At 39.3% G+C, this 25,687-nt stretch overlaps 3 protein-coding genes across 26 annotated transcripts in view; 1 reads left to right on the forward strand and 2 right to left on the reverse strand.

The window, feature by feature from the left end:
- LOC132152061 (protein TANC1-like) overlaps positions 1 to 7,267 on the forward strand; it is a 97,974-nt gene extending 90,707 nt beyond the window's left edge. For 2 of the 3 annotated variants that reach the window (XM_059560713.1, XM_059560714.1), the window contains exons 18-27: positions 246 to 327; positions 851 to 984; positions 1,082 to 1,205; positions 1,686 to 1,861; positions 1,962 to 2,094; positions 3,501 to 3,530; positions 3,615 to 3,706; positions 4,010 to 4,156; positions 4,677 to 4,777; positions 5,837 to 7,267. In XM_059560713.1, the coding sequence (XP_059416696.1) occupies positions 246 to 327; positions 851 to 984; positions 1,082 to 1,205; positions 1,686 to 1,861; positions 1,962 to 2,094; positions 3,501 to 3,530; positions 3,615 to 3,706; positions 4,010 to 4,156; positions 4,677 to 4,777; positions 5,837 to 7,022 (2,205 nt within the window). In that variant the 3' untranslated portion in view covers positions 7,023 to 7,267. The remainder of the gene's footprint in view (positions 1 to 245; positions 328 to 850; positions 985 to 1,081; positions 1,206 to 1,685; positions 1,862 to 1,961; positions 2,095 to 3,500; positions 3,531 to 3,614; positions 3,707 to 4,009; positions 4,157 to 4,676; positions 4,778 to 5,836) is intronic. The other variant, XM_059560715.1, reaches the window with a different exon arrangement.
- A 1,013-nt stretch (positions 7,268 to 8,280) lies between these two features.
- On the reverse strand, positions 8,281 to 15,545 carry LOC132152062 (WD repeat, SAM and U-box domain-containing protein 1). Its single transcript, XM_059560716.1, has 12 exons — positions 14,957 to 15,545; positions 14,232 to 14,419; positions 13,347 to 13,436; positions 13,171 to 13,264; positions 12,739 to 12,772; positions 12,578 to 12,618; positions 12,386 to 12,492; positions 12,061 to 12,075; positions 11,715 to 11,744; positions 10,774 to 10,953; positions 9,254 to 9,388; positions 8,281 to 9,177 (listed from the first exon to the last, which is right to left on the reverse strand). The coding sequence occupies exons 1-12, from the start codon at positions 15,352 to 15,354 to the stop codon at positions 9,026 to 9,028; spliced, it is 1,464 nt and encodes a 487-aa protein (XP_059416699.1). The 5' UTR covers positions 15,355 to 15,545; the 3' UTR covers positions 8,281 to 9,025.
- A 646-nt stretch (positions 15,546 to 16,191) lies between these two features.
- The window catches only part of LOC132152063 (bromodomain adjacent to zinc finger domain protein 2B-like), an 87,657-nt gene continuing 78,161 nt past the window's right edge, over positions 16,192 to 25,687 (reverse strand). For 17 of the 22 annotated variants that reach the window (XM_059560734.1, XM_059560731.1, XM_059560729.1 and 14 more), the window contains 10 exons: positions 25,153 to 25,687; positions 23,007 to 23,274; positions 22,226 to 22,381; positions 20,902 to 21,062; positions 20,515 to 20,816; positions 19,875 to 20,010; positions 19,618 to 19,764; positions 18,652 to 18,935; positions 18,413 to 18,556; positions 16,192 to 17,633 (listed from right to left, as the gene is read on the reverse strand). The exon at positions 25,153 to 25,687 is cut by the window's right edge and continues 226 nt beyond it. In XM_059560734.1, the coding sequence (XP_059416717.1) occupies positions 17,477 to 17,633; positions 18,413 to 18,556; positions 18,652 to 18,935; positions 19,618 to 19,764; positions 19,875 to 20,010; positions 20,515 to 20,816; positions 20,902 to 21,062; positions 22,226 to 22,381; positions 23,007 to 23,274; positions 25,153 to 25,687 (2,290 nt within the window). In that variant the 3' untranslated portion in view covers positions 16,192 to 17,476. The remainder of the gene's footprint in view (positions 17,634 to 18,412; positions 18,557 to 18,651; positions 18,936 to 19,617; positions 19,765 to 19,874; positions 20,011 to 20,514; positions 20,817 to 20,901; positions 21,063 to 22,225; positions 22,382 to 23,006; positions 23,275 to 25,152) is intronic. The other 5 variants (XM_059560739.1, XM_059560738.1, XM_059560737.1 and 2 more) reach the window with 1 other exon arrangement.

Below are 25,687 nucleotides of genomic sequence, written 5' to 3' on the forward strand. Positions count from 1 at the left end.
GTAGGAATAAAATAAAGTAAAATAATGTAATTGGTAAATTAGTTTTTGTTGTTTGTTTTTTGGTAATTGCGCTTTTGAACGATTATGTAATTGTGGCATTCATAATTGTAATCACGATTAGAAATTCGATGAATTGTTCAGCACTAGTTAGAATTGCAAGTACCAAACCCATACACACTCAACACCTAAATATTAAATGCATGCTATCTTGAACCATCATCATCATCATTAATATGTATTTACAGGTGGTAAAAAGGATGCTTGCATTGAACAATGATGAATTTTCGGTGCAGACTGATGGTCATGACACTTTGTGGGGTGAAACAGGTTTGTAAATACACCACGTTACAATGCATTTATTATTGTAATTTTTTACTGTAGTTAAAGTGCAATCTTTTGAATTAACGTCTTAGTGTAAAACCATTATAAGTAATTGTGCTAGTCATTTAATGCAGTAATGAAAGATTAAAAAAATACACAGACATAATACATTTGGTTTGAAAGTTACTTTGCAATCAAAAAAAGTATGTTCTAAAGTATGAGTACTTAAGACTTTAGAGTACTTCATACTACTTCTATACATACTACTACTTGCGTCACTTCATTGCAATTCACAACTGCTCTACCATGGCATCATGGATAGTAAAGTGTCCATCAAATGCAATCTCCAGAATTTTAGCGGAAGTAGTAGGTCATAGTTACTATGAATTCGGACATACTACTACTTTGGCATACTGTTCACAATTTGTCTAGTGGGGAAATAGCATATTTGGACATAGCAATAGTTTCCCATCGATAGAGACTGCTGTGGTGCTTAGATCATCAGTTTGAGCATGCACGTCTTCTCCAGCTCTAACTGCTGCTGCTGGTCGGGGCAAACTAGAGGGGTGTGTGTTCCTGCTGGATCAAGGTGCAAGTGTAACACAGCCTAACCGCAGAGGGGTAGCACCCATCTTTAATGCAGTGCGACATGGACACACACAGGTGAAGCCCTTTATTACACCGAAAACAAATACATTTCATTTTACATTGACATCTCTAACCTTTTACTTTTTTTCTCTCTCTCTTTCCTCTTTTCTAGGTAGCAGAGTTGTTTCTACAGCGTGGTGCAGATGTGAATTGCAGTGATAAACATGGTCGCTCTCTAATGATGGTTGCTGCAAGTGAGGGACACCTGGAGACTGTGGACTTCTTGCTCTCACAGGGTCAGTAATCATGACCCAGGTGTCCTTAATCTGTCTTAACCCCTTAAAGCCTAATGTATCATATTTGATATGCAAAGTTCTGAGGCTTATAAAACTAAAAAACATGTTCATTCTGTTGTTCATAGTTTATACCTTTTTAGCAAGTAAAACTGTCCACCTTCAAGTCATGGTACATGTGTTTCTGCTGTGAAATCTTTTCAGATTTTTTGTAAATATAATAGTTGGTTTACACAGAATGTGTTTTTCCATTCCACTGTTCTAGTGTTCCATTGTTTTTCTATGTAAAAACATGCTAGATTGCCCATTGCACTCGTGTCTTGCATCTTTTGCAGCATCTCATGCATGACGGGAAATCCAAAAAATGCAGTACAAATTAAAAGAAGTTCAAATTTAAATGCATCTTGAGACCTTGCATTCCACTGTCTGCGTCTCATGTTTTTCTATCAAATAAAGTCCTTAAGGATTGTGTTTTTACTGTAGGAGCATGTATGACAGCGGTGGATAAAGAAGGTCTGACCCCGCTCGGGTGGGCGTGTTTAAAAGGGCAGAAGAAAGTGGTTGAGTTTCTGGTGGAGAGGGGAGCTCAGATTGACCACACAGATAAGCACGGGCGCACCCCGCTGGACCTGGCTGCTTTCTACGGAGACGCCGACATAGTAAGCCGAGATAACCTTTCTCTGTGTGGACACACAAACACACATGGACACTTTTATCTCAGTATTATGCCAAGTGCATATCTGAGCTCTCTGTTTTCAGGTGCATTACCTGGTTGAGTGTGGAGCGGTGATTGAACACATGGACTACAGCGGCATGAGACCCCTTGACCGGGCCATCGGTAGCAGAAACTCCTCAGTTGTGGTCACTCTGCTGAAGAAAGGGGCTAAACTGGGTGAGTCTCACCTCAGAACATCATAACACACATACTCTTATGTCTCCTGGGTTCATGTGCCGTCCTCTAGAATCTAGATTGCCACAGTCAGGTTCTCAGGAGGGGCTTGTCCATTCTAAATCTAGAATGTAGCGAGTTCCATTTGTTCTCCCCTTTTTTTCGGAGCGTAAAAGCACAGTGTTCCTTTGCTGAGTGCTAAATGCAATTGAAACCAGGCCATATTCGCAGAAGAGCCATGCAGGACTGTTAGCACACAGTTAAGTAGGACGCTGGTGATGTATGGGACTGTCATTCACACTCTGCGTCAGGGCAAAGACTTTTATAGCGAGGTCCACTCAGCTTTCTACTCAAAGTCACAGAGTGCAAACCTTAGGAGAACATATTCCCCCTCCAGTTTAAAAACCAGTCTGGAGGTTGATGATGGCAATGACTTTGCCAGATCCATTTTAATGATGTGGTGCGATTTGTCTTTTCTACATACCAGACTTGGTTCAGGAAAGCTCCTGTGTGGATTGGAAAAACTAAAATCTACCACTTTTGTGAGCAAGCTCTATAACCACTGAAAAAAAAAACCTTTTCGATTTGAATTAGCTGATCTTTCTCTAGAAAGGAGCAATTTAGACGTTTTTTAGTGATTTAGTGATTTTTCTTTGCTTGCTCATTTCCCCATGCTATACAAATAATACTGCAGGACAAGCAAAAAGATCTAGTTTCTATTTTTTATATGTCAAGCTCTCATCCGAACCATCTCAAGAGGTTTTATGTTTTAGAAAGGCTGCCGGTGAATAATTTTATCCTTAAGTCAGCCTACTCTAGTACTCCTAAAGTTGGCCTAAAGTTGAAGTTTGAAAAAAAATTCAGTATTATAAACGGACAGTTCCAGTCCTGAATGCTGATTTGTTGATACAACTATTAGCCATCTTTTACACAATATGAATTATATTGTCTAGTGAAAAGATGGCACATAATGGTTTTGCTTTATGAAATTGATGAATATAATATTTTTAAACTGATTTTATGTAGTAATGGTTTTATAAAAGGGTCACAGTCACAGTCTCTTATTGCTTAAGAGTCACAGTCTCTTATTGCTTAGAATGGTTTCTGAAAGATCATGTGACACTGAAGACTGGAATAATGCATGCTGAAAATTCAGCTTTACCATCATAGGAATAAATGTATATTAAAATACAAAACAGTTTGCAAAAACAGAGTGACAGACTTTTTTCAAAAACATAAAAAAAATTGTACCAAAACCAAATTTTGAATGATAGTTTATATTTCTTCCCAATTCCAATACACATTTATTCTTCTTGAGTTTTCCCTGCATTTGTTCTTTATGCTTTATTTCTTTATGCTTTTTTTCCTTTTTCTTTCTTTCTGTTCTGCTGTCACTGTCCCTGCTAAAGGCTACAGAACATCTCCTTATGAACGATCAGGTACAAGCATTAGGAAAGTCATACTCTGAGTCGGTCGGTGTGTTATTGACTGTCAGGACTGAAATCTCTCTTTCTCTCTTGAAGGTAATGCTGCCTGGGCCATGGCCACCTCCAAACCTGACATCCTCCTCATTCTTCTGCAGAGACTCATGGAGGAGGGAAACCTGCTTTATAAGGTCTGAGGATCGACAAATGGAAAGCTATCATTGTCAAAAAATATACATATGTAATTTTTTAATTAACTGTGAAATGTTTAGACTACTTTTTTTCATAAAACATGCCAGATTTGCTTAACATAAACCACAGTTGCTCAGATCTAACCATGGTTGAAGAGCCATCTATAGTTTTACCTGTAGTTCTTTGAAATTTGCTGAACACAGTTGAAATGTGGTTTTTCTATGAATGTTCTCTTGAGACTTTCTGAATACTCTTTCATACTGGTTTCATTTTCATGTTTTCCTTCTCTTCTTCTTTTTCAGAAAGGGAAGATGAAGGAAGCCGCTCAAAGGTATCAGTATGCACTGAGGAAGTTTCCGAGGGAAGGTTTCGGGGAAGACCTGAAAGCATTCAGAGAGCTCCGGGTTTCCCTGTATCTCAACCTGTCCCGCTGTCGCCGTAAAACCAATGTATGTCACACAAGTGTATGCATAACTTCAATGGGTAGAGGTTAAAGGCTTCAGTAACATCCATAACAATTAGTGGATGACAATACATCCCTATGTGCCTTAACAAACAGAATTAAGTATATTAAATGGATATAGGCATTTTATATTGATCACATGCATGCTCATTTTCTCCTCCAAGATAATGTGATGGTTTGTCTAGGTTCAGGAGATGAGCATCATGGGCTCTTCATAGAAGTGTTTTGAGTGCAATTAGGCAGCAAGATTACGTGAATGTGAGAGAGAGAGAGAGAGAGAGAGAGAGAGAGAGAGAGAGAGAGTCACTATATGTTCTGCTCTGATGCACACATCACTACCAGGATGCACCAGCGCTGCCATCAGTACACTAACCGTTCTCATGGGTCTAGTGAAGACAAAGCGTTAAACTTGCGTGATTGATATTTTGTCCTCATTTCCCCCCTGCCTCTTCCTCCTGTCACTCAAATTCTCTCTCTCTTCTTCCTTTCACAATTGTTCTTCACAGGACTTTGGCATGGCTGAGGAGTTCGCCACCAAGGCTCTCGAGCTCAAGCCTAAGTCCTATGAGGCATTTTATGCACGTGCTAGAGCCAAAAGGAGCAGCAGGTAAAGAACCTTCATGCTGGTTTGGAACCTGTGAGTTGTTTGTGATAAGAGAATCACTTTGGTTGTTCTTGCTGTCTGCATGCAAAACCAAACATACAGCACAACAAAATTCTCCATCTGTGTAGTTCTTTTTAATCAATCAGTTTGACCCAATTGGTACAGGAGTCCCTGGTCTGATTCATGTGCTGAATTTAAGCATCTTTGATTACTAAGTTATCAAACTAGCAGAACAAACTGAGAACTGTCGAGCACTTAGTCACACGGCGGAACAGACTTATTCAGTTTACTTAAGTATAGCGCTACTACCTTAAATCTGCTTTGTAATGCACAGTGGTTATGTGAATGGTTTATCTGAGCTGTGTTCTTCGTTGACTTGAACAGTCAATCACACTTGTACCATTTATAGCTCCAAAACTTATTTAAACAGGCTGCATGACAGGGTGATTCTCATGTTCCCAAGATCATGTGATTTATATGGCACATAAGGAACATATGACTATGTTCCCTGGGCTATACAGTATGTTCTAATCACTCAAAGATTGAATTATCATATAATCTTTTGTAACCAGTTGCACTGATCACCTAATGTGCTTGCGTAATAACTTTCCAAATGCTGTCATTACAGTAGTCCACAAATCTAGAGGGCTCTAACTATGGTGTTCTGTTTAACTTGAATTAAATTGCTCTTTTTTTTTTTACCTGGGTTAGGAAAAATGAGTCATGACCATTTAAATGTTTACTTTTAAACATTTAAACTATTGCTCACATGCCAGTGTTGACCTCTCCATGTGCCAGTGATGCCTGTTATAATATACTGTATATTTGTCAATCAGATGTGAATGTTAACCAGTCGTTTCCAAGCTGTTGCCTGAAGAGAGTTTTACATTAGTCATTCATAAAATTTTAAAGTTTAAAGATCCTGTTTATGTAGGCTACTTCCTGTGTAGGAAGTACATGGTGAGGCTGCTAGAGAGAGATAGAGAGAGCATATATCTATACAATATATCTATATAATAATGATTCAATATTTACCAATTCCTCGGTTTTTCACTCTTTCAGGCAGTTTGCAACAGCGCTGGCTGATCTTTATGAAGCGGCACGTCTGTGCCCCAGTAACAGAGAGATCAGACGTCTACTGGAACGTGTGGAGGAAGAGTGCCAACACCTGCAGCGACAGGGTTCTAAACACCCCTCCTCTCACAGCAATCCCTCACACCATGAGGAAGACAACGACGAGGAAGAAGAAGATGATGACGATGATGATCAGGAGAGTTTGGAGAAAAGCCCAGACAACCTCAGCATAAACATGTTAGAGGCAGACGAGGAGGAGGAGCGGCGTGAGCAAGAATCCTCTAGGCAGGAGAAGAGGAAGGAGAGCTGGCATCAAAGCCGCACCTTGCCTGATTCTCTAGGCCTGGCGATGTCGGATGCCCAGTCCGCCGTCTCCACAGCTGCCCCTGGACGGGCCGCCCACAGGCGACTTCCAACCAGACAGGCTCAAAGCATGAAAAACCAAGACTACAGCAGCTCGCTTCACGCCGAGGGCAGGACGCCCCAGAGCGCCGGGTCTAGCCCCATGCCCAGCCGCCACCGGCCCGCCTCACTCCGAGCAGGGCCCTGCATTGACATTAGCAGTGTTGAGAGGGGTCCACTCAGTGGTACCAGAGAGGGCAGCACTCAGTTTGGTCATGCAGAGAAGGCCGAAGGCAGCGCCGAGCCAAGGGGGGAATTCTGCAGGAGCAGCAGTGTGAGAGTGTCGAGCTCCTCCAGCGGGAACCTGGCGGAATCCAGCCGATTGCGCAATTCCGTGGCGAGTGCCGACAGTGGCACGAGGCAGTCTGAGCCTAAGCCACGCCCATTTATGGGTGTCATTGACAAGACTGCACGCTTCCAGCAGCAGCAAGGTCATCATGGCAATCTGGTGTCCAGTTACGGCTGGCAAGGATTTGTGCCAGAAGGGCTTGTAGGTCACAATGTTGGTGTTGTCATGAACACACACTCGCAGGGACTGACCAGTGACCTCCAATACGCTAAAACGAGCGCTTATCAGGAGCCCATCCATAACAGCACACATACTCCTGACTTCAACCCAGACAAATTTCATCATGGGTCTGGATACAAGGACAGTAACCCCATTCAGCAGCACTATGACACCAAGCACAAGCAGGCCAACCTGGCCCGGGACAACCCCATCCTGATCAGCTCCATCAAACCTAAACGCTCCTTTATTGAGTCTAACGTGTAGCTACGAACTCACAAATTATTTACAGTCTTACGATTTAAATATAGGAGCCTCAGTTTTCATCGACAAACACAATTTCATTTGCATCGGTTTTTGAAGACTAAATTCAAAGCATTTTGTGTGAGTGCTCTAGAAAAGCGCACACGATTAAAAAATTGCCTTGCATTTCTGTTTACAACTACAGCTTCTGAGGTATTTAAGCACATTTTAAATGTGCAGATCTGCATCTGCACATTCAAAGAGAGCTGTGATATATATATATATAGACACTATTAATAAATCATCTGTACCATATATATATATATATATATATATATATATATATATATATTATATATATATTATATATATATTATATATATATTATTATATATATATCTGACCAGACTTTAGACTTCAATAAGGACATAGGACGTCTACCGAGATGAATCACTGTCTCTTTCAGTAGGATTGTGGACCGGTCCTGTGTGTTTTCACAAGGATTTCCTATTTGAATGCCGGTGAGTCTGTGTGTGTGTGTGTGTGTTTGAGGAGAAGCGTGTTGTATTACTTCATGAACTACTCTCTGTTTGGACTAATTTATTTATGGCTTGGTTGTCTAATTAAAACAATATTATATTTTATATATTAGTTATTTTTGCACAGCTATATATTGTGAAATACCACTATGATTGTGAGAATGACCTGAACTGTATAAAGGAGACAAGGTTTACATGCACGGACATATGTCATTTCGTATGTACATTATTTGCAATTAATTTCATGTATAGAGTTATGTATTGTATTGTATTTGAATATTTCAGCAACATATACAATAAACCCCAGTTTAGACTTAAGTTATTTAGTTATTTTAGTTATTGCACAATTATATAATAAAATGTACTATGAGTACCAAGGGTAAGGGAATTAATTATAGTGCATTGCAGCCCACTCGCTAAAACTCATTAGTATCAGTGTAATTGAATGCAGATTCATGTCGATGCAGTGTTTAAAACCTTTGTGGTATCAGAAAAGCGATGCTAATGCGAACTGAAGAACTACTGAATGCACCTTTACTTAGTTCTTAATGTATTATGTGGTTGCTTGGATACTGTGTGATTTATCATTCAATGCTAAATCTGATTACCTTATACTTTTCTTCAGTAAGCTGCATGATTTATCAAACAGTTGCACAATTGTGTGGGACACAGCTTAACACAAAAGTGAAGTTTTACTTCGCAATTACCATCACTTAACGTTAAAATGAATCACAAGCCAAAAGTCAACTGTACAACAGGTTGATTTTATTTCTGCATGGCTTTTATTCTCACCAAGCATGAACCAGCCACCAGCTCGTGTACGTAAATGTGCAGACTGTCTACAGATCATCAGTACAGACATATACATACTGTAATATGTTACATAGTGAAGCTTACTAAACTGGATACAATGATCATCCACTAATAAACGTATACCTGATTTTAAGCATGTAAACTATTTCATATGAGCAACATCATATGACACACATAACCCTTTAAATGATTAATAGCTCATCCATGAAATGACTAAATCATTCGAGTAAATTCAGCATGATCTGAATCATGATGAGAGGGATACAGAACAGTTGCAGGAGGAATCATAATTATGTGCTAGAAACTGTATATTTACGCGAGCAAACTGTCTGCTATAGAGCAGAAAGGGGAAGATAAACATTTATTATGATGTTTAAGGCCACTCAACACTCTGTTGTGTAATGCTGGAGATGCATTTAGTAGTTTTAGCCGGATTATGGACCACAGTCTTCGGTCTGCCTTTGACATAACTAGCGTCACTTTGTGTATGGACGATCACATTATGTGTTCCATCACATCTAATGGAACACCTTATCACTCCCAGGAGCTCGAGTCAAGAGCTGAGACAGCGCTTAGTCTGTTAAAAGCTAAAGCACTAAAGTGTACAGCATGCTAATGTTTTAAACCAGTCTGATCTCAGAGAGACTTCTGTTCTGGGCTGATTATTATCTGAAATCACTGAGAAGTGGTCCATCGTAAAATGGCCATTTTGAGCGTGCGGTTGGGTGTCAGAAGTGTGGTCTGCAGGGGTAGGTTGGTCATTGGGCTGGTGCGGCTCTTGGTGTTGATCCAGCTCTCAATGGCCTCCCTTTCATACGAGTAGCCGTCTGCAGGCGGAAGACAAGAAGAAAATGTTTCAGCTCGGAACAAAATCTACAGGTAAACAACCTCTCAGACACTCACCGGCAGCGATCACGGGGTCCTTCATGATCTCACGTGTGATTGGACAGAGGTACTCGTCGGGAGTGCCGTTAGAGACAGGTGACATTTTCAGCTCCTCGATCTTCTTCATGACTTTACTCCGCAGGCCCAGAGACTCTGAGAGAGCACGAGAAAACATCCAATCACAGAAAAGTAGGACCCTCAAGAACAGCTATCAATACATCTGTGCTAACACAACAGTGGTGGTTTATTCTCCAATTTCACATACTTCTGTATACCACTGGGACATTACAAAATTCTGTCACATATGAATCAAATTTAACATTAAAATAATGTCGAAATTTTTAATGCAGATCTGTGTACAACAAACACTTAAATTTTAAAGCTCCGTTAAATTAAACATGCATCTTTTCGTCGGTGACAGTTAATACATTTGTGATGTTTATTGAAGATTTATTGAATAAATGATGGTAGAAAATACATATTTTAATAGTAAATATAACATTTATAACTTAGAAATAAAGCTCAATAAAAGTGTTCAATAAACCCAAATAGCAGGAATTACCAGGTCTAGCATTGACTGACACTGATACAGTATTTTTTTTTTTAGAGCAAACTGCATCAAAATGCACAGAAAAAAAACGTAACATTTCTATAATATAAAAACAATATAATTCTAATTAAATGTAAAGATCCATTAGCCCCCGCTACTATTTGTGTAAACTGTTATCATGACAGTGCTTCAGTGCAGTACTTCACTTTTGTCAAACATCCCATTTGAGTTTGATTTATAAGTATTTATAAATTACCCATCAACCTGTAAATTACCTAATCACTGGAGCTCAGCTACAGTTACTTTTGTGTGTATGCAGAAGAATTTCCATAGGACTAAATGAACTCAAACTCAAGAGAGCGGTGCTCATGACTATCTGCTTTGACTGTACAGAGAAAAGCAGGCACAATGGCCTGATGTCCCACTGGGCAGCAGAGAAATCAAATCAAGTAACGTCATGCTGAATGAAACGAGGTGATTTTACTGTCACGGTGAATTGGACAGTGATTTATTTCACTTTATTTTCAGAAGTGCACATTAGAACTGGATTTCTTCTGTAAATAGCTGCTGGTTTTAGGACTAAAGCGGAAATAATCAGCTTTAATACAAACTCTTCTCTGGATGCCACACAGGCAAGTGCTTTACATAACTCAACAAATCCAATGTTTACAATGTTCCCTACACTCTCTAGGATTACAAATTAAATTGACCACTTAATCCATGATTTTTTTTCCTTTAAAAAAAATAAAACCTTGCTCAGGATTTCCTGTTAGGTAATGTATAAAAGACATGGATAAATCCATGTTACTTTTATATAACTAATTGTGACATCATCTGAGGGAACATTTAGAGTTGGTTAATGTCGTTCCTACACTATTAGAACATGATTTCCACCTATTATGACATGATTATTAGGATTACAATCAGAATCTACAGCAAGGTATGGCAGATGAATACAGATCCGGAGTAGTGTGTGCTGTCATTTTACCAATGTGCAGCTCGGAGCTGAGGTTTTCCTTAGTGAGAGAGAGCAGCTCCTCTCCATCGATGTTATTAGATGTAAACACGTCAATCACTGCCTCCAGCCCCTCCTCACGTAACCATGCCAACACATCCTCCTCAGACCACTCGCTCACCATCAGTCTGGAGTGTCCACTCGACTTCCTGCCTGAGAAACAGCAACAGGATGTACATGTTACCTGGATATGTTCAATGACATGCTCTCTGTTGTCCCGTCTATTAATTCCAAAAAACATTAAAAACTGATATCTCAAGTGAAATGTATCAACTTACTAAGAGTGAATTCTTTATGAGACTGCAGGACAGATCAACGCTTCTCACACTGCATCTAATGCATAAATCATGAGGTGGAATGTTCTACAGCATGTATCTGCTCAGGATGCAGTCAGATCGTTTGCAGTACTTTGACTTCCTAGTGTATGTGTGAGCTGTTATTTTGGCATTCATACTGCAGATCTCATCAGGTTTCCTCCACACACATGCAGTTAAATCTAAAGCCCACTAGAGCTCCCAGAGTGCACTGTGTGTTTGGACTAAAGGCTGCAAGCTGTGCTCCATCACCCCCCAGAGAAACCTCTGAAGGGCCGTGAGGAGAATGCATCTCATTCTTCTTCTTCTTTGTGTATTTGGTTAGATACTACACCTCTCCTGTCTCTTTGAATATCGGTGATAACAAAAGCGTGTGATGTGATTTACTTCACTAAATGGCCCCCAGTAGTTTCATTCATTCATTTCAAAGACACTTTTTGTTCACAGATGTTCCCTGCTGATCAAATCCATGATCTTGGTGGTGAAGTGCATTGCTGTACCCACTTGAGCTTGCCAATGTAAAAATAATTCCTAATTAAAACTTGTATTTATATGTTTTTTTAATGTCCCAATGTACTGTACGGTTTGGATTTCTCCTACCTCCAATGCTTGACACCGAAGCAGCTTCATCTGAAAAGAGCAACACAGGAACGAGCATAACTGAATATGAATTTAGGGGCAGTTTGCAGGTTACAAGCAGACGTCATAGCTCGGTTATGACTCTTAGACAGTTTATTTATAATATAATATATGGGTTGAATCTCTTGAGCTCCTTAACAGCTGTAAACACAAGCTTTAGCAATGTAACAGAACAAATACAAACACTGCTCGGTTTGTATTTTTGTGGTATTTTTTGAGTGTTTATTTTGGTGTGCCCTGAGCGCCAGTTTTTGTATACTGCTTGTCAGTTACAGACAAAAACAATAAAACCTGGTAAAACACTCACCAGAAAGAGATTTGCCTTTAATTTAAGGAATCAAACAGGAAAAAAATGACAAGAGAAGAAAAACAAACAATCATTATTACGGTTCTTAGAACAAATTAAACAGAAAAAAAGAAATTTCCAATGCAAATAGTTTAGAATTTGCACTGTGTATGAGTCATTCCTAAAATGAAGTACATTTTCATACCCCATAATATAGAGTTGAATATACTCTATAAAATATTTAACTCACTTTTCTTTGTTTTAAGATTTAAGTGATAGGAATGACCCATATTCATTGTAAATGCTGCTACTAGTGTGAATAGGTTTTCAGAGCTCAGTAACCCACCCTGAGCCCCGCAGCCGTCCTCTACCCTCCAGATATTGACAGTTTTGTCCATAGAGCCGGTGGCGATGAGAGGGGCCGTGGGGGAAAAGGCACAGGCCGTCACATACCTGTCCAACAGGAAGAGACCAGTCGACATGGTTCAGTAACATACACTGAGAGTTCAAACCTCTGAAATCATAACTCACAGCTCACCTATCATGCTGGTTAAGTGTGTAGAGCAAGATACCTTCGTTCTGCAATGAACAATTAGTTATTACAAATGTAAACATTATGCTGATGACATCCAAGCTGTCAATCATCTGTTGTTTTTATAAGAAAGACAGAAATATATGATGAATATGAATGAGACTCACGGCTTGATACACAGTCACGGTCTTATCAACCGATCTGTGAAAGAAAAGAGAGAGTGACATTTAAAAGGCATGAGTCAGACGGGCCCTCTATGGCCTTTATTTGCAGTAAAACTGAGACTGTCTGTCTGCTGACACACAGGGGATGAGGACTCAGTTTCTGCAGAGATGATTAGCAAACACTCATCCATGCAGATTTCTGTGATAAAACAGCACCACACAGTGGACAACAATGGAACTGCAATGCATGGATCAACACACATTTGCATTATTTACATTTCTGCTTTTGGCAGATGCTTTTATCCAGAGCAACTTTTCCCTGGGAATCAAGCCCATGATCTTAGCATGTTTAGTTCCATGCTGTGCAAAGTAAGATCATTTTTCAATGTTGATAAAATACTAGTGGAAGTGCAGTAATGTGTGTGCATTACTGACCCTGACACCAACATCTGTCCATCAGCAGAGTACGCACAGGACAGAACTGGAGCAGACTGACCCGTCAGAGAGTGAGCGAGCTGCATCTTAATGCCTGTGGTTCAAAAAACATCATTAATCACAAACACTCACTAAAACACAGAAGACACCGGTGGGCAGGTATCAGATGGTGCTACCTGCAGAAGACAAAAGAGAAACAATCCATATCTTCAACAGACTGTCCTGTCCACACGAGGCCAGCCGAAACTGAACACAGCCATCTGTGCCTGTGAAAGAGAGACAGAGAGAGTTAATAGTTCACTTCTGTTCTTATAACTTATAACCAGCGGTTCATCCTAAGAAGACATTAAAAGAAATGTTACGAAAGCTATTCTGCAAATATTTTACAGGTTGGCAAAGCTACAAGATCATGAAATGAAGTAGTCAAGCTACACAGTAAAGTATAAGTAAAGTAAAGTAAGAAGTCTCTTATGCTTATCAAGGCTGCATCAAAAATACTGTACAAACTGTAATAATGTGAAATATTACAATTTAACTTTTTTTGCTGCTTTCATATATTTTAAAATGTCATTAATTTCCTGAGATGCAAAACTGAATTTTCATTTTCCATATTATCAGTTTTATTTTTGTGTAAGAAATGTGACTTTTTTTTTTTTGAGGATAATTTCATCAGAAGTATATTTTTACAATCAGAAGTATCTGAAAACAATGTGAATCTGAATTAGGGTGACAGCATTGAACAGAATATACATTTACAATTTATAATGAAATAAACAAAAGCACAATACAGTAATTATTATCGCTCGGTCGAAAACATGATGAACAGCAGCATTTTACTGAATATTTTACAACAATAAAGACATAAGCATTTAAATAAATTGGTGAATTGTATACTTGATAAGTCGGTCTGTTAATTTCTGAACTGTACATACAAATCAGTTCACTAAAACCAATCTGACTTTATGAATCTACATTTAGGAGAGTGTGTCTGATTATAACTTAAGCAGAAACAGCAAGGTAGTGTTTCGGTACTTAATTGAATTGAAATCCAGGAATCGTACCCTTCATTATCTGGGGAGCAAACTGACAGCAGGAGACCCCGAGGTCATGGGCGTTCTTCTCCGCATGGAGATGGTTCATATTCAGGTCCCACAGTCGCAGGTCACCATATGTGGAGCCGGTGATGAACAGCTGACCGCAGGGAGTGAAAGAGCAGGCCACTACACTGGTGTCAGACACTGCGCCCGTCCTAAACAGCACATTACACAAGTGTCAATCAAACAGATGCAGTGCAAAATAAATCTATATACTTAAATCTATATATAAATCTATACTTTTCTATATACTCTCGTACAAAAGGAATTGCTTTACATCAACTTTTAATGGCCCAAACCAGCAGAAGTTAAAAATAAAGAAGAAAAGGAATAAATGAATGAAATAAAAAAAGAAATAAATATATGACTTGACAATACACAATAATTAATCATTAATTTTAATCAAGTTTGGTACTGACTTTTTTATATTACTTTCCACTTATCTATGATTTTCTATAATTATATTTTCTGTTATTTAATAATTTTGTTTTTAAAATTGAATTAAGCAGGAAGCAGGATTACACTGGTGATGATGATGATGATGATGTAGCAGTTGTAGAACTGCTTTATAGCTGAATCAGATTTGTTTAATACTTGACGAACTTCGCAACATCAATACTGTTATTGAACTGAATGTCGTGGTGCATTACTGGTCATTAAATATCTAGTCCAGTTATGGAAAGCTGATGTACCTGCGCAGTGTCCTGGAGGTAAAGTCCCACAGTGCGATGGTCCCGTCGGAGCCTCCAGACACCAGGTGAGATGAGTCTGGAGAGAAGGCGCACACCCTCACCGGACTCCGGCCCGGATGCTCCAGGACGGCCTCGATCTCCCCGGAGTCCATCGACCACACCACGGTGGTGGCATCGGTGGAGCAGGAGGCCAGGTACTGACCGCACGCGCTGAAGCAGCAGCAGTGGACCCCATAGCCGTGTCCGGACAGCGGGGAGAAGGGCAGCTCGCTGAAGTCTCGTGCGGAGTAAACACAGATGCTCTTATCAGCGGAGCAGGTGGCCAGCAGAGAACCCGAGAACGCGCAGCAGTTCACATCGTCTCGATGACTTTGTAAGGTGCAGATCAGAGACACCATGTTTGTGTTTATGTCTTGTTGTCTGACTGCTCCCTTTAAAAACACAGGAAGAGGAAGTGTCTGACGTAACGGACAAAACCATTCACGTTTGGTCTTTCTGAACACTAAACTAAAGAGTTTGACACATTATTCGACACAGTCAAACCACCTGGCATTACAAACATCCTTAACGAATTGTTTAAACGGACGAAAAAACGGACGAAATTCATTGTTTATGTCAAATGTAAGCGGTGTTCGAAGACACGACGTACCTTTCGCGAACATTTCCTGGTTCTGTCACGTGACTTTTAGGGACCCCCCCCCCCCACGTGGTTTTGTTTATTGCGATTTTATTTATTTTTATGCAGACTGTGTAGCCATGTTCAGTCTTAAGCAGTTATTTGTACAATTAACATTTTCATTCAATATTAAATTTTAGTGACTATGTAACTGTAAATAATAACTTGTCTTGTTCTTCTCTGTTGAAGACAAATAGGTTCGCTCACCTAAGTTATTTTCATGGCAAGAGACAAACTATAAAATTACAACAACAACAAAAAGTGTCCTAGTGTGTTGGAAAATAGCAATTTTAGCATTATTATTGTTGTTATTATCATTACTGCTGCCCATTTAAGGGTTAAACACACTGCATTAATATTCAAAAATGTTAAAATAAATGAATATACATTTTTGTTCCTGCCCATTTAAGGGTTAAACACTCGAATAAAAATTATGAATACAAGTATTTCATTAAAGTCTAAAAATTGAATTTTTCAATATTAACATGACCCATAAAATGAAAGCTAAGTATACCACTGCCCATGGGAAAACGGTTAAAATAACACATCAGACACTGTCTGGATTTAAAAACATCCTTTTAATAAGTCCGTGCCAAACATCCACACATTCGCACAAACACACACTCACACTCTCTCACTCTCACACACACACACACACACTAGTGAAAAATAATGCTCCTACAAAAAGAACGCTACCATTTGTTTCCCACAATATATTTAAATAAAATAACTTCAAGTACTCTGACGCAGGTACAAAAAACCTCTGTTCTAGCTGCTTCCAGTGGGCCACGACGCACGTGCGGGAGACTCATACACATGTGGTTACAGAACACCTGCTGTCCATCTCTGAGAGCCTCTGGGGCCAGCGATACTGAAGAATACTCCAACAGTTTTCATATGGGTTCAGATATGAGTTTCGTACAGTATGCCTTTGAGTGGAGGCCTTGATGTGTTTTGTATAAGAAAACAACATTACCAAAAAGGGAAAAAACTAAACAAATCAAGAAGGATCCAATTATTTTTCCCTATACCCTGTTCTGAAGGGCAGGCACTACTAAGATTAAGGAGACCACAGTGTTTTGTAGAGGATATGTATATACTGTACAAACAATAAATGTATATTATTAATCACTTTAAGACTAAAATCAATTGCTACAAATGTTCTAAGGCATAAACAATATCCAATGTCTGAAACAATATGTACACATCATTCCAAACAAGACTCAATATATTGACATTAATAGACAGTATGTACACATGGGTGCCTCCTGCTTGTCGTCTGTGTGTGTGTGTGTGTGTGTGTGTGTGTGTGTGTACAGTGATGCCGTTAGTTCACGTTCAGAGGGTTGAATACTCTGATGCCACATGGCACAGAACAGTGTAAACAGATTTTTTTTCTTGGCTTTGTTTCATATTTGGAGAGGAAAAACAAACAAATAAACATTCCATTCAATTTAAAGCAGTTTTGCTGATTCTCCCTTTTCATAGAAAATGAAGAGTGGACCTTTCTTTTATTTAGTCATAAATAATCATTTAAAAAATTAAATACATTCACTATAATATTAACGGTAAAGTAAAAATACAAAACCAAAATAAAAAGATATTTACAAGTAGTGGAAAAGGGATTTTTCTCCTTAGTACAGCTCTGATGGTTGACATTTCAGTGCGATTTCTCTTTTCTAGAAGGAAATGGTATTGCACAAAGACACCCGCTGTCTTGTGTCTCTTTGGGTGTTGATGTGGGATTGGTCAGTCCTGAAGGCTCTTGTGTCGCAGACAGATCTGTGACTGTTGAGGCCCGGTTGCAGGTTTGAAATGACAGCCCATGGTGGTCCGAGACCACCTCAGTTAGTCTGCTTCAGCAGCTCAGTCCACCGCTTCTCAAAGAACTTCCTCATGTTGTGCCCGGCCCGGCCGATGTCAGAGTTGTCCTCGTTGAACTTCTCGCAGTTGTCGAACACCAGGTTGACATCGATGATGAACGTTTCTAAATTCTGATACCTAAAGAACAGAGAAAATATTCAAGGACTGCATCTGCAATTCATTATTCATTTTTGTTACATATAAAGGAAGACATTGCTATCTATGTTTCATAATTTTTAATGTTGAGAGTAAATTGTTGTTTTTTTCGTCGTTTCAGTTTTTATAAAAGAAATTTCTATATTTTAAAGTTTAATTTTATTTGAGGAAACATAGAACATAGCCTATATTTGTTGTCATTTTATTGACATGAATATTCTCATTTGTAAAGTGTATTTTTTTAAATTAGGATTTATTTATTTTGTTTTATTAATATTTTATGCATATTTTAGTCATTTATTTTTGTGGAAATTATTTAAAATTGTACATGATGTAAACCAATGCTATCATTTCATTATTTTTAATGTTAAAAGGGAAAATGGATTATTTGGGCATTTATGCTTTTATAAATTGATATATATTTTTAAAGATACTTGGAGGATAATCTATATTTGTTATGGATATTATGTTCATTTGTAAAGGCTATATTTGTGTGCATTTTTTTATTGGTGCATGCATTTATATATTCATGTATTATTTTCTTAATATTTATTTTAGTTATTTCATTCCAGAGCGTTAATAAAAATCTTAATAAATAAAATAATTATCTAATAAAATGCTTTTAACTACATTTATTTTAGATGATTCATGAAAGTACTTATAATTTTTTTTTTACGAATTCCTGTATTTCACGCCCCCTTCCCCCGCCAGAATGCAGCTTTTACTTTTGCATTTTTCAAATCCATGTGAGAGACACTTACTGGCTACTGACGAGTTTTTCACGGATAGTTGAGAAGTCCATAGGTCTTTTAATGACTTTGCGGTACCCTGGGACAGACTTGAGGTTAACCGGTGTGAGGAAGGGCCAGGCGTCCTGATGACGTTCCAGTTCAGCCAGCAGAATCCTGAGAAATTTTACATAAATGTACATGAGAGCTGGATTTAAAAAACATTCCATGTCCAGGAATACACAGAGAAAATAACAGAATGTGGGTGGCACCTGCAGAGGCCCAGGTCCCGGTTGTTGTCTCTGGCTGTTTTGGCTCTTTTTACGCAGGCAGGGCTGTCTGGTTTGGGAGCTGGAGGGGTGGAGGGGTTCTTCTTGGCTAGGGTGATGGTGGCAGCTGCTTTCTTTGGGGTGCTGTTGTTGCTGCTGGTGGCTTCTTCTTCACAAGTCTCAGTCTGCTTCTTGCTTTTCTTGGCTGCTTCTGTCGACTTTTTTCCTCCACTGGCTGGTGGTGCACGATTCGGAGTCTTCTTAGATTTAGGTGACTGACCGCTTGCCTGAAAGGGTGTACAGGACTAGTTCAGATCTACAGGTTCATAATGCTACGCTTGACACGTTTCTAAAACATTAACATACATTAAAACACTTAACACTCCAAATAATACAGTAAACACAGTACACATCACTGCTCATAGAACTCGACTAAATAATTAGCACTTGCAGTCACTTTCCACTGATGAAATCAGAAAACTTGAGTAAAAACACATTTTATCATTATTTATACTTCTACTATTATTCTTATTAATGTTGTTTTTTATTATGATTATTATTATTAATCCCAAAAGGGGTAAGGCAGTGCATATCTTATTAATAGATTAGTGTTTTATTAGAGTTTGGGCCCAAGAAAAAAATCTATTTCAAATAAATGCTATTCTTTTGAGCTTTCTGTTCTTCAAAGAACACAGATCATGTATCATGGTTCACACAAAAACACTATAATTTTTAATAAGCAGCTCAACTGTTTTCAAAATTGATAATAATAAGAAATACTTCTCAAGCAAGGAAATCTGCATATTAGAATGATTTCTGAAGGATTATTTGCCACTGAAGACTGAGTAATGGCTGCTGAAATATATATACAGAAAAGTCTTACATCATCTTTAGAGACATAGATCTGAAAACATGCGCCTCAGCAAATGAGCACTTGTACTCGTAATGATGTTAACTGGAGGCGGTTACCTTGGAGATGCAAGCAGGGCAGTACCAGTCTCCCTCTGGGATGTTGGTTATCTTGGGTTTGTGACAATAGGTGTGACAGCCCTTATCACATCCATCACACAGCAAAAGCATGTCTTCATTATCGCCCTTTCGGCATATCTGACAGTACTGAAAACACATCAGGCATATAAGTATGGAAACTACAACATATAGTGTAGATGTCTAACAAATACATTTCTAGACAGTGACGCCTGTGGTTTGTGCATGACATCACTTACCACTTTCATGATGGACCTTTCCCAGGCGATGGATTTCTGGAGCTGCTGCAGACACATGGCCAGCTGAGAGGAGCTGCGTACCTCACTCAAAGCTTTCCGCCACAGCTTCATCCCTGGAGCAATCTCTTCCTCTGCCCTGCAACCCAGAAAAACACAACGCACAGATCAGAGAGGGGGTTTATTTCAAACCTGTAATTTGTCCTTAATGTTTCCGTTAGATTGAGTAGCAGAGACCCTGAGCTTTCAAAAGCACACACATAAACACACACACACACCACACCACACATAGTGTGATACAATTCTGTGGCATGACTTAAAAGCCATACATGAAGACAGAGAGCTGTGGTGTACCATGCACTTAGAAGTATCAGAAAACAAATCAGCTTTTGATCTTTTCAAACTCCATCTGTGCACTGCTGATTAAAACCATGCAGCCAAAAACAGGAAGGGTGCAGGCAAGGGGGGCGAGAGGAAGAAAAAAAACAAAAATACATACACAGCACGACAACCAAAAACCCAAAACTGGAGCCAGGGTGAGAACGGATGAACGGGCGAGCGGAGAAGCCCCAGCCATTAGAGAGAGGGGGAGGGGGAGGATGAGGAGGAATAGAGACGAAGGCTGGCATTCTGGATGACCTACCCTTCCCCTCCAGCGCTAGTGGATGAAGCAGGTGCGGGGACAGTGACTGTACCCACATTATCCAGTTTGATCTGGATGGTGGTCCCTAAGGGGCTCCGCAGGTACCTTCTCTCGATGTGACGCTCAAGCTCTGCCAGTCGCGTCACCGCGATGTCCAATGGGTTGCTGGAGCGACGGATCAGACCCTTCTCTGAGCTTCGCTCCTCCTGAGACTCCCCCCCAGGGCGGGGCTTGGGGAGGGGCTTGTGCTCATAATAGACCAGGTCCTCTCTTTCAGACTGTGGCTCCGGATACGTCCAGCCCTGAAAAGCAAGAGATTGTGGGAAATAGTTAACAGAAGAAATGTCAGTGATTTTATGCATATCTGGATGCTGTACAAACTCTCACCTTGATCTGCAGGCTGGCGGATGTGACTTTGCGCTCCAGCTCCTCTACTTGTTGCAGCAGAGCGATGTCAGTCTCCATGGCCTGCTCCTCCACACACCAATCCTGCAGCGTCTCCACGGAAACCTGGCCCTCGTCGAGCTCTGAGACCTCCATAACTGCCACTGCAAACAAAAAATAAGACAGCCATAAGACCCCAGGAGATATCACACCCGTAAAGCACAGCACAATTCAGCTCATTCTGACAACTGCACGCTTGGCTGAGTCAGTTACACAGTGCTTTTGGGTCCTTTTATGAATATTATTTATGACTGCAAACAAGTCAACTGTGTTTTATATCAGTTTACTTCAAATTTGAACTTGACGAAACAACTCATTTCTTTTCTTAAAAATTATACTGGGAAACACTTTATTTTATAGTATCCTTGTTACATGTTACATGTCACATGTACTTATGTCAGTTATTTCAGTAATTATAAATAATCACATGCAACTAACCCTAAACCAAGTGCATGTTGTTAATTAATATTATTCAGTACTCAAATGTATAATGTCAGTTATAACAGTAATTATAAATAATTACATGCAACTAACCCTAAACCAAGTGCATGTTGTTAATTAATATTATTCAGTCCTCAAATGTATAATTACTAATATCCCTTTGTGTCCTCGTTACATTGGACACAAAGGGATATTAGTAATTATACATTCGAGTACTGAATAATATTAATTATTAAATATTAAATAATTAAATAAAATGAAAACTGTCATTGTTTACCAAAAGTTTTTACCAAACAGTTGATGCCAGCCATTGACTTCCATAGTATTTGTTTTCCCCATTCTATGGAAGTCAGTGGTTACCATCAACTGTTTGCTTAACAACATTCTTTAAAATATCTTCTATTGTGTTTTACAGAAACTCATACAGGTCTGGAACAAGTAAAGTGAGAGCAGGTTATGACTGCTTTAATTTTTGGGTGAACTATCCCTTTAAAATAAAGTGTAACCATGTATTTATCTTTTAATACATTGAGTTCCTCTTTTATGGAAGAAAAAAAAATCACATTAAAAAAGAAATGAAATTTACAGGCACGTGATCAGCAAGAGTCAAAAAAGCAGGAAATTCCGACCACGACCTCCATACTTATTATTTAAAAAAATATAAATTTTATCACATTAAAAGATATATCTTATATTGTAATAAAATGTGTTAACAATAGTAACTAAGCTATCTCAGGCGGTCTTGGTCTTTTGGTCTGCTTGAACTGTTTCCGTGGCTACATCTGTAAGTTAACACATTGTGTTATTTCTTAGAGACTCAACTCACCCTCTCGGTTCTTGTTACAGGTCTGTGCAATGAGATCCATGGATTTCTGCAGCTGTTTCTGCAGGGCTCTCTCTCGGATGCCTCTGCTGTGGAGAGCATTCACTAGCGCTTTCAGCTCCTCCATGTCTGTCACCTTCCACCAGCCCAGCAGCATGTCTGCCAATCAGCCAAAACCATTACCACCAGCAACCCCAAACAAAACTGGACTAATGACACATTGTTGTTGAGATTTATGAGAGAATCTTGCAGTCTAAATGTGCAACATTATTATTTAAAGACTAGTAGAAGTAGTTAATAGAACATGAAGCAGCAATTGCCCCTAAGCAAAGAGCTTCATTGACAGGCGAGCTGACCAATCATAACGCTGAATCCGCCATTTTATCCGACAAACAAATAAAAAATGAGAGTAGGTTAACTTCGAAGAAGAATTTAAACATGAAAAATTGTGTTTACTGACGTCTTTTTACAGTTGATATTTGTGCTTTAAATACATATGAAAAGAGGCAGAACGGAGGCAATACAGCAATCTGTCATGATGACACATTAAAGAGCCACAAAACAGTATTTATTGTTTTAATTTCTTCTCTGCGCTGTCTTTTCTTTTGGCGTATTACCAGCTTCATCTTTGCTCCGCGATGTATTTTTTACTGTGTGAGAACTTGATGTGTGGTGTGAGAGCAGCATAGCTTGTCAGCAACAGTAACTAAAGAGGGTGGGTTTATGTGAAGGGTTAATTGTATGTGTGATTTCGGAGTGAATTACTTGACTGTACAGCACTCACTCTCTGGTATAGGCAGGGCTTTGTGGTGGTCGTGATTCCTAGGAAGGTCCGGTGCCATTGGAGAAGGAACAGACGTAAGCTTCTCCCCAGTGGGAACAGGAGAACCACTTTTGCTGGTTGAGACGCTGGGTGCCAGCAGGGGGCTGGCGCTGCCCTCCACTGAAGGGTACATGTGCAGTGGGCTGCTACACAGGGGGAGATTGGGGCTGATGACCCCACCGGACCAGCTGCCCAAAGGCAAACCAATCAGACCTCCACCTGCCTTCACCTAGAAGGAGATGATAATGAAAAAATATGAGATACAAGAGATCAGTGCATCTCAACCAGGGGGCTGGGGCCCACTAGGGGGCCTCTTCAAACCTTCAAGGGGGTATCAATATTATTTAAAATAAGAGAAAACAAACATAAAAACCCAAAAATTTCTTACTTTAATTCACCTACTCAACAACTGTTTGGAAAAACATATATATATATACAGTCAGTGTTGGGGGTAACGAGCTACAGTAACTATTACTGCAAGCTGTGTTTGCCTATGTGTAACGATTGATATTAGCGCTTAAGAGCTTTTTCCACGAGTAATTTTATGATCGTTCGTTATTGTTTCACTTGCGTTTCCCAACAATCACGTAGCTGTGCTTTAAGTGCTGCTTAGAGGAGTCGCTGTCCATTTGTCAAGTGCTGAAATGTCACCTTATAGAATAACTCGTAATTGTAGTACACGCTTGTTTATTGATGTTAACCTAATGCTGCGTTCCAGACAAAAAAACTTGGATATAATAACTATAATACAATACTATATTATATTATAGTGTATAATATTATACTTTACATAATAATATATAATGTACATTTTATACAGTAGCGAGAGAGAGAGAGAGAGAGAGAGAGAGAGAGAGAGAGAGAGAGAGAGAGAGAGAGAGACGTTATTTCCGGGTCTAATACATACATAGCTAGTTTTCATGCACTTCAAGTCATTGACATATTTACATGCATAAAAACTTAATTTATTCAATTATTTCTTAAAATAGCCTTATGAAATGTTTTTCCCCCTCCAGAACTGCACTGAGAGTCATGCTGCGTTCACTTCATGAGCATTTGACCGTTTGATTTGAGTAAAACTAGCGTCACATCACATACACGGAACTGTAAAGGTATTCAAGTTAACACATCAAAATAAGAGTCAGGTTTAATTTAAAGGTAAGTATTTGATTAATACAATTAAATGTAACCATTAAAAAGGAGTTGAGAAAAAAAATAAACAGAAAAAAAAATGGAATCCAGAAAAATTTTAACGGAAAAACGGAATTTGGAAAAAAATAAAACGGAATTTGGGAAAAAATAAAACTGATTTCATAGGGCCCTAAAAAAGTAAAGTAATAAGTAGTGAAGTTACTTTTCAAATGCAATAACTAGTAATCTCATTACAATTTACAGATGTAACTAGTAACTAATAATTTTTTTGGAGTAACTACCCCAACACTGTATACAGTATATGAGAAAGCCTAATTAGATTTCTAGACCTGGAAACAAAATCGTAAAACACTGTAAAATTTATACAATTAAATGCACATTTTTCTACTTATTACAAGCGTAAACATATTTTCAGCTAGAAATTACAAGAAAAAAAAACTGGTACTGGTAACTGGTACAGTCAAGGGGTCTTTGAATATTGTTGTGGACAACAGAGGGCCTTCAAAAGGTAAGAGCCTCTGATTTAGAGTTGAGCCACGAGCCACACAATTTAGAAGAAATATTAAGTATGTTACAGAAAGTCACATAAATGAAAGAAGAAATCAGTTAACTGTATGATATTATAAATAATTTGATAATTGTATTTTTTTCAGATTTCTTTCAGTTTGTTGCGACATTAAACAATCACAACCAATCAGAACATGTTCAAACATTCACATCATCATAACACTTGAGCATATTTCATAAAGCCATGTGAGATTTCCACTGAGATATCACTGTGGGTTGAGCTACCGAAAATTACATGAAAGAAATTGAATCCAAACAACTAACAAATTGTCTTGGTTAGGACAAAAGCTCTGATTAACATGAAAGAGATTAACTATTAGTCTTTTTATCATGCTCGACGCTGTAAATATGAAATATATCTCAAGTAGGATGGGTAATTACTAATCACCTGCAAACTGAGGTTGCTGATTCCACCAGGTGAGAGGTTCAGAGGGCTTGGAGACACAGAAAGAGGAAGCAGATGATGGTGCGGAGAGGAGGTAGATGGTGCAGGTGGAGTTTTGGGCCGTGTGCTGGTGGTGTTGCTGCTGGGCGAGGACTGCGGGTGTGCAGACGGCTGGATGAGGGAGGTGTCGTCACAGGGAGAGCGAGGCAACAGGCTGAACCAGTGTCCGCTGCGCTCACTGAGGACCTTGAGCAGCTGGTCGTTGGCCAGGAGCTGAGTCTGCACCAGCTGCTGCGGCTGCAGGATGTGCGCGGGGATGCCCAACTGCAGAGGAGGAGGGACTGTGTGCTCTGCGCTCGGGCTGCTGGCCTCTGTCAGCTTAGAGGTAGTTGGAGAGTGAGCTGGAGATGGTGCTGATATTGTTTCCATTGCGGGACAGCCATTGTGGGTGTGGCAGAGCCCCTTGGCATCAACAGGTGTGCGAGGCAGTTCCTGACACTGGGGGCTATGCGAGGGGCGGAGCTCTGGTGGTTGAGGG

This window comes from Carassius carassius, chromosome 10 (assembly GCF_963082965.1).
Source record: "Carassius carassius chromosome 10, fCarCar2.1, whole genome shotgun sequence".
NCBI lineage: Eukaryota > Metazoa > Chordata > Actinopteri > Cypriniformes > Cyprinidae > Carassius > Carassius carassius.